Below are 12,871 nucleotides of genomic sequence, written 5' to 3' on the forward strand. Positions count from 1 at the left end.
CAGTAAACAGTCATTTGTATGCAAGGCTAAACACTTGGCCACTGTCAGGGTTTTGTGTGGCTCTTAGCTGACTAAGACTCTTTTTCACCCAAAATATAGCTCAGGTTTACAACCTGAAATGCCTGGCTGTGTGCTGAGATCGCTGTGGATTGCTCTTACTGTACTGTTCCTTTATAAAAGGCTACAGATTTAAACCTCTCTCCTCTCAGACTGAGATTAGCACTTCTTCCTTTCCAAAGCTGTGCTGTGGTGAAATAAGACATATTATAGGTGTAATAGTTATACTTATTTTCATGAAAAAGCCAACATTTCAATTTTATTTGATGCATATATGATTTTAGTACCACACTATAAGTAATATTGCAAAAACAGCTGAGCTCACATGTAAAACTAAACCTTTGGATAATGTGTTTCACCTCAAACTTGGATTTTCCTTCCAGAAAGCTCTTTTTCACCGATTATGGAAGTGTAGCCAAAGTGGAGCAATGTAACATGGACGGAACCAACAGAACCAGAATAGTGGAGTCTAGAACAGAGCAGCCTACAGCTGTCACATTGGACCTGGTGAAGAAGCTGGTCTATTGGGCTGATACCTACTTGGATTACATTGAAGTTGTGGATTATGAAGGCAAAAACAGACAAACCATCATCCAGGGGACTACAGTGAGTACACACCTACGCTTACTTTGGGACTGGCTTTGAATTCCCTGTTTTGGGAATCTGAATGTAATTGAATTCATTCTTTACCTGTGAGAGCTTCAGAGGGAGGAAAAAAACAAAACCGAAAAACTCATGGCCATTTTGAAAGTATGTTGACATTTTGAATAGACGCATACATGAATATAAATTGTTATGAATTTATTAGAAATGCAATGTGCTTCGTAGAAGCTGTTTGCATCTTGCTGAAAAGCTTATTGATGCGTTTAACCCCGTAGGGTTTTTCTTCAGACAGTACATCAGCAGGACAAGGACAATTAGTTGGTCTTATGAGGCGTCTGGCATGTTTTAAGGGATCTCATGTTGCATGCAGAATGTTGTTTATGAATTCCATCTGCTCATACACGGAGAGCAGCTCTCCTGCAAGCCCTCAATCTTTAATAACCATTACCCATTTTGGTTTAACGCGAACCATATGTAATATTTTCATCCGTCTCGTATTCAGTTCTTTGATAAAATCTATTCGTCCGTTGTTTCTAAACTACTCTTTATTTTCAAACTTTGAATTGAAAATAAAAGACAATTACTTGCTAACAGGCTATTCATCCATTCGCCTTGCAAGGTCTTAATGTCCACTGACCTTTCTTCTCAGTGGATCAATCTTTTTATGAGTGGTAATTCGTGTCTGTATCGTATGCCATAATGTATTACAAATAATATTTTTAGCATTCAGGGCATGCTTTTAAAGAGTTATGAAAAGAGTTTTCAGTGGAAATCTTTCCATTTTGGTGAGCTTATCTATTTGAATGTCTGATTAGTTTAAGATTTGGCTGACTGTATCAGTTTGTGAATATCGGGTATACCTAATGAACGCAAACAACTCTGCTTTAGTGGCCTGGACTCCGTGAAAAGGATTTTGGTTACCATCTAATGCAAATGTGTTTTTCCAAGGATTAAGCTAAAGCGCGTGATTCTCCCCGTCTCACTCCTCTGCGTCCTCTTCCAGGTGTCATACTTGTATGGATTAACACTCTTTGAAGATTATTTGTTTGCCACGTGTTCCGAGTCCTCTCAAGGTACTAAAGTGGACATTTTGAGGATAAATCGCTTCAACAGCACAGACGTTCAGAGTGTCGCCTCTCTGGAGCATTCCAAGGCGATTCGTGTATACCACAAATTGACCCAACCCACAGGTAAACATACTGCTTTTGTAGCCCTGCTGAGTTCCATCCCACTGGATGAATTTAATCTGTAGTGGTAAATGCAAATGTTTCATCTTTTTGGGAAGTACAACTCACTTGAAAGATTTGCTTTTCTTCGGGCTCAAGGCCAGAGTCTGGATGTGTGGTACAGCTGAGCTATTTCCATAAAATTAATCATGCTTAAAAGAGACTTATTTGGCCTCAGATCCTCCGCTAAATGATTAAAATGCCACTGACAGCTGTATGTGGGGTTGAATAAGTGTCATGTAAGTAACAGAATGCTGTATGATGTTTTATTAGCATTTCCTACATTGTCTGATTAGTGTCAAATTAAATGACATGTCACAGTGACACGAACATACATCTTATGGATGCTCTACAATAGCTATGAATGTCAAACCACATATGCAGCATAAATACACCACGCTACTGTTTATATATGACAGCATTATTCATGCTCTCACATCTACAAGCATTGTCAATACTGCAACTTCTCTCCCTCTCTCTCTCTCTCTCTCTCTCTCTCTCTCTTCAGTCAGGAGTCACGCCTGTGACCTTGACCTGTATGGAAAGAAAGGCGGATGTTCCCACATGTGTCTTCTCAGCGGTAGCTACAAATCACGAGTGTGTCGCTGCCGCGCTGGTTTCATCTTGGGAACGGACGGCAAATCCTGCAGAAGTAAGACAACAACTAATCATATTCGGCTGTCTCAGTAATGGGCCATGGAGCCTATACGCTCAGCAACGGGAAACTCTGACGTGAATTATTTTGCTGATGTCCTTAGAAGACTGTTCACTGGCATCCATATCATATATCACTCCTACATTGCCACGCATGGGGAGAAACTGAAATTCAATTGAAATGACATAATTTATTGACTGCTTTGAAGATGATGCGCTGATATCAGCTCTTGGGAATGGATGTGTTTGGCATATTCTAGGAGTGGACTGTTTTGAAAACTGATACCTGACCCTATTTAAAAATCTTCTGCCTTGATCATCTGAATAAGCGATGTGTGTAATCTCCAGCAGGGTTGTGACTGTTGCTTTGTCTTTAGGGATTGATGCTGTTGGGATGTTGTTAAGATAATGAGGTAACAGCCACTCCATTGACTTTAATGGTAATGTGACTGTGTAGAGATGGTTCGCTGAAGGCGTGTGGTGTTTTATTTGGCCAGATGTACCCTAGCTTCCCATTTTTCTTTCCATCTCTCTCTCTCTCTCTCTCTCTCTGTCTCTCTCTCTCCCTCCCTCTTTGTCTCTCATATTGTATAGATCTCATTGCTATGCTACTCATGCATGGTAATTGCATTGTTCTGTGATTTTATTCAAAAATTGTCTCTTGGGTGTCAAGGCACTTTTCTCCACCTAATGAATGTGTGTGTGCGTGTGTGTGTGTGTGTGTGTGTGTGTGTCCATTATGTGCATCATGATAAGTGGCTTAAAGAAAACAGACAAGGAGAAGAATCAACTGCTCATGTCACAGTACCAGATACCACACTCTCAGATAGTCACATACACACACATACTCACACACACACTGAATCTCTTTCCTCTCTCTCTCTCTCTCTCTCTCTCTCTCTCTCTCTCTTACACACACACACACACACACACACACACACATATGCACTATATTCACTTACACATTCTCTCTCTCTCTCTCTCTCTCTCTCTCTCTCTCACACACACACGCACACGCACACACACACACAGACTCTCTCTATCTCTGTCTTTGGATCTATGCAGGGCTGCTCAGTGACACAGGTCTCACTCTGTTAATGTAGGCATTTGATTGCAGACATCATTTTATGCCAGAGTCCCTCAGTCTCTGTTTGATGCCCCTTTCAATCTATCCCCTAGTCTTTCTCTATCTCCAGAGCCTGTCGCTCTGTCATATCCAATGAACAACCCAGTCAATATAAACAATATCTCAGCAACCTGCTAATGAATTGTAAAACAAACGTCAACAGTATAATGTATGTATGTCTGGCTCAGGTTCCTTCTCTCGCTTGTCCCAATAGCATAGCCACAGCTATTCTTGTGCTGTTTGCAACTGAAAGATGATTGATTTGATAAAAGCTAATCAGTGGAACTAATTCCTGTTTTAATTAAGGTAATGTAATTAGCTCAGTCGTCTCGCTTTTGGATACATTTTGTCAAAGAGTTTAATTTGCAGTGCTGAAAGAAGGGGAAAAAAAGGCTAATTATGTCAATTAATTAGACACTGACAGTTCTCAGGGTAAAGAAGATTAGTTTCTGTTGGTTTGTTTATTTTGGCAATCTTGTCTCCTTAGAGCCGAAGAATGAGCTTTTTCTGTTCTACGGGAAAGGGCGTCCTGGGGTCATCAGGGGCCTGGACATGAATATCAAATCAGCCGATGAACACATGATCCAGATTGAAGGGCTGGTGAGCCCCCGGGCGCTGGACTTCCACGCCGAAACTGGACACATATATTTCGCCGACACCACCAGCTTCTTAATAGGGAGACAGAAAATTGACGGGAGCGGGCGTGAGACCATCCTTAACGATGGTGAGTCCTGAAAAGGCCAAGCCTAACCCCTCTCTTTTATTTTGATGGAGTATTTCTAATCCATTCTCTGCCTCTTCATGACTGCCTGAAAATATGAGCTCTTTCTCGAGCGGTCCTTTCATTGTTGCATAATAAATGGTTACTCTAAAATGCCCTAGCACCGCATCAGCTGTGAATACATCTGGGCACATGGCATGATTCGTATGGGAAGTTATCTATCACATGTTTTGCAATAAAGCATTTTTCATAACGGCATTGCTTGCTTGACTAAATCACGTACCTGCAGAAAAAGAGAGAAGTGATAGATCTGTTTGTCTCAGGGCTGATCAGATGGAGATAACGGCTCTCTTTCTCTCTCTCTCTCCCTCTCTCTCTCTCTCTCTCTCTGATGAATGTTTTTACCTCTGTTGTTTTCTTTCACTTTGCCAGACCTGGACAATGTGGAGGGAATTTCGGTGGACTGGGCAGGAAATAACTTGTATTGGACGAATGACGGCTATAGAAAAACAATTAGCGTGGCTCGTCTGGATCTGTCCTCTCAGACCAGAAGAACTCTGCTGGAGGGAGACATGTCCCACCCCAGAGCCATAGTGGTGGATCCTCTAAATGGGTAAGACTGTCAGTAAACTGTGGAGCTGTGTGAACTATAACTCACATATTTGTCCCTTCTGACCCAGTTCTTCATACCCAATTAACCACAATCTATTAATCCCTGCCCCACATCCAATGCTTCACACCCAGCGCACTCACACACACACACAGACATACACACACACACACACAACGTCCCCTCACATCGTGGTCATCACAGTTGAGTTGAGTGAGTTCTCTACCATTGACACACGACATAATCTCATGTGGTGGAGTGGGAGCCCATTTGCTCAACTCTGTATTAAACAAAATAGACGTGAGAGGATTGTTTAACCCACAAAGGCAGCGTGTCTAGTCCAAAACGCATGGACTCCCGGTCAGCGTCTGTATCACAGTCGAGAACTCAGGGTGGGAACATCAGATCGAACACATGCGTGAATTGTTACCCAAAGCATTAAGAGGGTGTGCTTCTCAGGAGTTCTACAACACACATCATAAATGTTTGAGTGTTTGGCCTTAGACTTAGAATGTACCTTACCGCTTAGCAGGTGTGTGAGGGTACATACTTGTCTCAATGTAAGTTTAAGAGTGAACAAATTTGACAAAAACGTTTCCCGGGGTTCACTGTATTTCCCAGGAAGCATTGCTATTTTGATGTTATCCTTTGTAAATCTCTTGATTTGATCAATGTCGTGTCATTTGAGAGAAGGTCATTTGAAACGGGCGGAAGATTGACAGTCAGAAATGCTGGTAAAGAATTGAAGTGGACATCATCACTTTGCGACAGTAATCAGAGAGAAATGTTCAAAGCAAATCTAACGACGATGAGGATGTGAACTGCCATAGAGGCAGCACTTACTGAGTCAAAGAGCTAACAGACTTTGACTCTCTCTGACTTAAGCAGCTTAAAGATTTAAAGGCAGGTATCAGAACTGACTCGAACTTCAATGACGCCTCTTTGGTTTGTCGACTGCAAACCATTTAAAAGCGTCTCCTCCCCTCTGCCTCACAGACACACACACACACAAAGACCCACACACACACACACACATACACACACACACACACACACACACAGACACACATGCACACACACACACACCATAGTGTTGCATTTTCAGAATTCTTTACAGTAGTTGCGTCCCTTAATAGAACAGCTGCTGCTAAAATCACTCCAGTACCTCGAGACGCTCATTGAGAATAATTGCTAGGAGACATCATGAAAAGAAAAAAAGAAAAGAAAGTTCTGTAAAACCTAAAATTGGTTTCTATTATCAGGCTATACAAACCAGTGGAGGGAAACCAATGAATGAGACATAATGCACTTTCAGACATGCATTGCAACCCTGAACTTATCTAGACATTACCTGGAGTTGTATGTGAGAACGCAAATGTCCGAATCATTTGGATCAGACATTAAACAGGCTGTACCCTACCAGCTCCCTAGTACAAAATCTGAGTAATGTCTGATTGAGTCCATGTGTGAATAGAGCAGGTCATTGTCCAGAGAATTCACGGCAAGCAGGTGTGCATGTTGATGCTGTTTCTATCATGCAACTGGCACAAATCCAGAACAATACAAACATCCAAGGGTGAAGAAGAAGGGTCATTTACACAAAGACGCCAATGAAAATGTCTAACTGGAGAGATGACGAGATTCGGGAACTTCTGTCAGTAAGGGCCGATGGCAAAATCGTCAGAGAAATTCAAGGAACCGCAACAGACTTGGCTGTTGATGACCAAATTACAAACCGGCTACTGCTGTAAACAAAACACTGCAACTTCTGCAGCGTACTTTTTGCATCACGTCCTGCCTCCTGCATGCTCTACACACCTAAGCCAAACGGAATAGGTCCAGTAGGTGAGAACACGTCTGACATCTCCGGTTGTGTGCTACATGTGTGAAAGGGCAACTCTGGACAATGTCCGGACCTGATTTTCTGGACATTGTCCGGAGTTCATATGAGAAAATGGTCATACTGAAAAAAGAAATATATATGCTTCCCAATTTTGGCCAGCCTCTTATGTTTTTCTACATTTCATGTACTTAATCCAAACAGCCAGTGTTATCAAACATCATCTGCATCCAAGCTGGCATTGTCTCTTTATTGTATAGAAATTTCTTGATTTGTTATTAGGAGTTGAATTGGAGTCATAGCATGTCAGGTCCAACCTCTGTATGCAGTGAAAGTTTATAAATGCCTACATCTGTTGCTGACCATCTCAAAGGACCGGACATCTTCAACTATCCTCTCCTCCTTAGGGTGGCCTTCCCTTTTTTTTGTTCTACTGACATCCCTTTTTTTCTCTGTCGTCCCTCCCTCCCTCTCTGTTGGTGTCTCTGTCACTACTGTCTGTGTTAACATGATAAGATGGTGGATTTGCTCTTGCGACTTCCTGGCCTTAATCGTGGTTTCTTCCCAGTGTCTCCGTCGGCCGTTCTTCTTTTCACAGCACGGGCCGTCACTCAGCACGCCGTCTCATGCATAATTCAGCAGCTTGCCCAGACACTAACTTAGTAGTGGAGTTTGATTCTCCTCGCTGTCACTTGCCACAATATACATGTTCTACAGTGTTAGTGTCGTCATAGCACAGACACTACAAAGAACAAAAGGGTCCTTTTAATTGAGGTAGGAGTGGAATTCTTTACAATAACCCTTGAATGTTTTAAATGTTAGAGGTGAAAGAAGAGACCTAAAACACTTGAACTGTGTGACTGGCCTTCACTTGACTGCCTTCTCTTTCACTGGAGAAACATGTAGAGTGTAATGCAGAAACAATTCATATATGAAATCTTTTGAATAACACTTCTACTCAACTATTCAGATCCATTTATATAATGTTCTGTCTACCTCCTCTAAGAAGCTGCTGCCCTTGATTCTTAAGTTTGTCAAACTTGGCTTTTTTTCCTAACTGACAAATCAGGTTCATATTTTCATGTAACTTTTTTTTACTTCTTCATATGTAATAAAGCTATAGAAACACAGTTGAATAAAACTGAAAAATTATATTAGATCCAATGATGTTCAGTGATGTGATTGTTTCCAGGTGGGCAAAGTAAGACTTTTTAGAATGGTCGTGTGTTGTGGGCTATTGGGTTAACCTTGGATCATTTGTCCAGAACCACGTTTTGGTGCAACACTTAATAAGACCACACTTAGAAGATTTATCCAAACTTAACTCACAGATATTCTTTTTTTGGAATACATTATATCCAGGTCTGGTCACAAAACAAACAGTATTCATTGGCAAAAACACAAGACTTCTTTAAGGAACTTAAATATATTTCTCTTACCAAATACTATTGGCTTCAACAAGTAAAACTCTACTGTATTCTTAGTAATCTGTCTGGTCTTATTGTTTTTCAGGTGGATGTACTGGACAGACTGGGAGGAGGATGAGGTGAATGACAGTATTGGGAGGATAGAAAAGGCATGGATGGATGGATCTCACCGTCAGATCTTTGTCACATCTAGCATGTTGTGGCCAAATGGGCTAACCTTGGACCACGTGTCTGGAACCATGTTTTGGTGCGATGCCTATTACGACCACATTGAGAAGATTTACCTTAACGGAACGCACAGAACGGTTAGTGAGTGAGTGAGTGACAACTTCTCCTCTGAAAAACGACAATAGCGACCAAACAGTTGAGCATGAAGTAGCAAGAACAAGGCTTTCAGATACATTTTCAGCTATATTTGTCAACAGTGATCTCTTCAAAGTGCTTCTGATTCTCTTGAAATTTGCTGAAAGCCTCTTAACCTTAAAAAAAAGGAAAAAAATAACAGCTTTTTTATACAGTGCGGTAAGTATAGAGCTTTATCTTTTTTTAAAGCCGGCTGTCCTGTCTTTTCATGTTAAGGTGGTCTACAATGGGAAAGAAGTGAATCATCCATTTGGAATTGCCCATTACCAGAACTATATTTTCTGGACGGATTACATGAACGCCTCCATTTTTCAACTGGATTTGCAGTCTGGAGATGTCACTCTTCTGAGGAGTGAGAGACCTCCCCTCTTTGCGCTTCAGGTGTACAACGCACAGAGTCAGCAAGGTACATACTTTAAACTCAATATGAGCTAAATCTTTGAAAGATATTGAGTTGGTTCGTGAATTCTTGACAGCAATTTCTCCTGAGACTGCATTTATCTGAAAACCAACTTAAAAACCACATAGTTTAATTTGAATGTAAAGTTTTATGTGTGTGATTGTGTGTTTGACCTTTGAGGTGTGGAATTAGCATGTATAATATATAGAATATGTATGCTGTGATCCTCATTCACCTTTTAAAGGGCTAAATATTCCAGAGAGTAATGCAACCCAAGCGTTGCTCTAAACTTCTCGTAACGAGTTTCCAGTGGTTTACGATGGACATTCTGCTGGTAAAGTCGTTAATGATAATTTTAACCTTAAGATTTTGTGACTCAAGCAGTTTTTTTGTATGTTCTTTATCCAATAAGTTTAACCTTTCTCATTTTTTGGAGGGGGGGGGGGGTCATTTGATCATACTTTCCCCAGATTTTTGGAATAATAATTGTAGGTGGTTTTGGCAAAGGTTGGTAGTCCAGTGGTCTTTGTCTTCTTTCATTCCTGGTAATGCAACACTACACAGTAATGATAAATGACCGCACTGCTGCATAGCAAATGGCCGACCCATCTCATCAAGTTCATTGCTTTCTGTTCTCGTGATATGTTTTTTGAGTGATCAAATATTTACCAAGTGATTAAAATGATACGATATCACTGCACACAGGAGACTGATGTTGAAAGACATGTTGCAATAGATCTAAAAGAATGCAATAGCTGTCACTGTCATGAGTGTATGAGCCTTTTCATGCTATGGATATACAGTTAGAGTGGATGTATGCTGCTAGTTTACGGTCTAATGACTTGCCATGCATTTGTAGGCCGTTTTAACTTCACGGTCATGCTGTGCGTCTCCGCCATCAGACTTTGATCCGTTTTTATCGTTGTGACGGCTCCCGCTGAGAGAGAATCATAGATGTTATCCTCCCAAGTTTGGGCCTCTCATATCTAATGACAGTCACGGGTGCAACAGTCCACACAGGAGCATCTAAGCAGAGAGTATGTTTCACTGGGGTTAACATGGTTTTGAATATTGCCAATCAAGAGTACTGGCTTTATTATTATTATTATTATTATCATCATTATTAGTAGTAGTAGTATTATTGTTGTTGTTGTAATTAAAATTGTTGTTTGATGTCAAAGCAGAATCCAAATCTGTGTGCTGGAAGGTTTGTTTGTTCATTTTAAAAATAGCTGATGACAGTTCATTTCAAAAGACTAAATCAGTTATCATAGCGATTAGAGATGCAGGCCTTTATTTAGAGGGTCAGCGATATTGCCTGTTATCTTTTTCTTTTTTTTTTTTTGGTTTTATCCTATTTAATGATTGCCTCTGGTCGTGTTTCCAGAAGAACAAATCTGGCCTCTAAAAACTAAAAGCATGATAATGTGGCCATGAGGTCGGTTAGAGTTATCAGATATTAATGCTTCTTTATTACATATTATGATACATAATGTAATAGCCAATATGACTCTATTATATCCAGCAAATCACTGAGTGTTACCATGGACACCATGAGATTATGGTATGACACTTTCCCATGTGACCAAGGAAAGGCATATACTCATAAGTAGGTTTTACAGAAATATGTAATCTTCACTTTAATCCTTTAAAGAAGTAGTAGGTAAGTCATGTTGATGCTGCAACATTTTTAGAGGTGTTTACTCCATCTGGCCTTGATTACACTTATTGGCAGGCACATATACCTGCCGGAGAGCATTATGGGAAGGTGAGAGTCTGCAGTAAAGCACAATACTCAGCAGAACACCCGCAGCCAAGTCTCAAAAACAACATGCTGCCCAGTTTCTGTCCATTTTAAATGTAAAACAGATCTCCAGCTCCAGTGTACTTACAGCATGTATTAAATATATTTAATGCTGGTTTTGCTGTTGCTGCCATATGCTTTGTCATTGGTTCGTTTCAGTCTAGTTCATTGCCAGTGTTGTGCTGACAGAAGTGCCAAGTCGTTCAATTTGGCAATTGCCAATACCAAGGATTTTAATCACATCCTCCATTCATTTAGGATTACATCATTACAGTTAATCTATAATCAAAATTTTGAGTACTATAGGCATTTCATTCCTTGTATTGATGTTATTTTAGAAAATTTGATAAATTTGATAATTACATTGCTGCTATATTTTACAGATTCTGTAACTTTTCAGGACAATAAGGAGGGCCAATGAGATTCCATGCTTGGCAGCAGCCAATGAGAGCCACTCTTTTACAGAGCTCCTTGTATAACAGCATCACTCTTCAGCTCGATTGTGCCACCACGGCAGAAGAGTAATAGAAATAAAATGTTTTGATTTAGCCAATTTTGATTTAGAAAATGAAACATAAAAATAGTATTGAACATAACAGATAGACAAACTAAACTCATTTTGATTAATGAGGAGGGTGTGTCAATGGTTTGTGTCAGTCATTTGTTCCTGCTTTGGTTTTTATAAACATGCCTCCTCTACAAACACTGCAAATGCCTCCACTACAAACACTGCCACAAAGCCATATTAACAGTTTTGCTTTTAAACAGTAAAAAATGTGACACCTATATGGCAAAGAAATTTGTCCAGTGCATTTTAATGCACTGACCTGGTCCCTGTTTGTGTTTTCCTAATAATGGCCTGTAATATTTTCAAATGGACTGTATTAGTGTGTATGCTTATAAACATTCTTTCAGCTATATCTTCCTCTGGGCATATATAAAAAAAATCCAACTATTACTTTTTGAATTCAGTGAGGCTAGGAATCTATACCTTTGTGTTTTACCTCATGTGTCTGCAATATTATATATGCCTGGAGATCAAGAACAAAGAGGATCTGAAAACCAATATTATTTTTATCTTGTCAGAAAGGCCCTGCTGACTTAATAGTTCATTGCCTCAGTTGCTTCTTATGTCATTTAGCCATAACCTCTGCTAAACGATTGCTAAAGTATACTGCACAAAAAAAAGAAAAAAAAAAGTGAAAGAGACACATAAAGATGGTACGGGACGAAGACATTCCAGAATTTGTAGATACAAAAAGACGTTATGTCATTTTCACCACAGCCACTGTGGTTTTGTTGCTTTTTTGTCATTAAAATCTTCTGCTCTGATACTATCATTAAATGCTCTGTGCCACTCAGACGGCTTTGTGTCCTCAGTTTGCAGGACCACTAGACATGCCCATGAAGGCTGTTCAGATCATGGTGACTAATCTGACCTTCTATGAAAGACTGATTCATAACCGTCATATATATATATACATATATATACACATCCAGGAGCTATATAGTGTATGTACATTAGTATATATATAATAAGAAGAGCTCAGCATCAGGGTCCTAATAAACTATTTAATAATGAACTTTGGCAAAAATGTTTGGCCAAGATGAAGTATTGAACTCCTGAGGTGTTTTTCTCTGGGTTGCCTCTGCAGGTGAAAACGCCTGTCGGATTAACTACGGAGGCTGTGGCACACTGTGTCTGGCCATCCCAGGTGGCAGAGTGTGTGCGTGTGCTGATGGACAGCACCTGGATAACAATAACATGACCTGCTCTAGTAAGTTCCACTGAAACATACAGGTTTAGCTGTGTGAGCCACACGCTGCTCAATAACTGTCATGACTGATGGGTTCAGTGAGACCATATCAGATGTGTGTATGTGAGACTGAATATGGCCACTGAACTGTGGCTTCTGCAGGGGATTTACAACTTGCTTTTCACTTGTTGCCTGGTTCTGAGTCTTAACAAACAAAGATGAGGTTTTTTTTTCAGTCGGATCCTGCTTTAGTCTACTCTGAGGCTTCTTTAAATACACCTTC

The 12,871-nt window shown here is 40.2% G+C and overlaps 1 protein-coding gene across 1 annotated transcript in view; it reads left to right on the forward strand.

Annotated features, from left to right (window-relative positions):
* Positions 1-12,871, forward strand: part of lrp1ba (low density lipoprotein receptor-related protein 1Ba) — a 168,709-nt gene that overhangs the window by 31,698 nt on the left and 124,140 nt on the right. Inside the window, exons 8-15 of the mRNA XM_030772190.1 lie at positions 441-663; positions 1,664-1,850; positions 2,395-2,538; positions 4,154-4,390; positions 4,820-5,000; positions 8,350-8,569; positions 8,844-9,033; positions 12,487-12,609. Coding sequence (XP_030628050.1) covers positions 441-663; positions 1,664-1,850; positions 2,395-2,538; positions 4,154-4,390; positions 4,820-5,000; positions 8,350-8,569; positions 8,844-9,033; positions 12,487-12,609 — 1,505 coding nt within the window. The remainder of the gene's footprint in view (positions 1-440; positions 664-1,663; positions 1,851-2,394; positions 2,539-4,153; positions 4,391-4,819; positions 5,001-8,349; positions 8,570-8,843; positions 9,034-12,486; positions 12,610-12,871) is intronic.

The sequence above is a fragment of the Chanos chanos genome, chromosome 4, assembly GCF_902362185.1.
Source record: "Chanos chanos chromosome 4, fChaCha1.1, whole genome shotgun sequence".
Taxonomy (NCBI): Eukaryota; Metazoa; Chordata; class Actinopteri; order Gonorynchiformes; family Chanidae; genus Chanos; species Chanos chanos.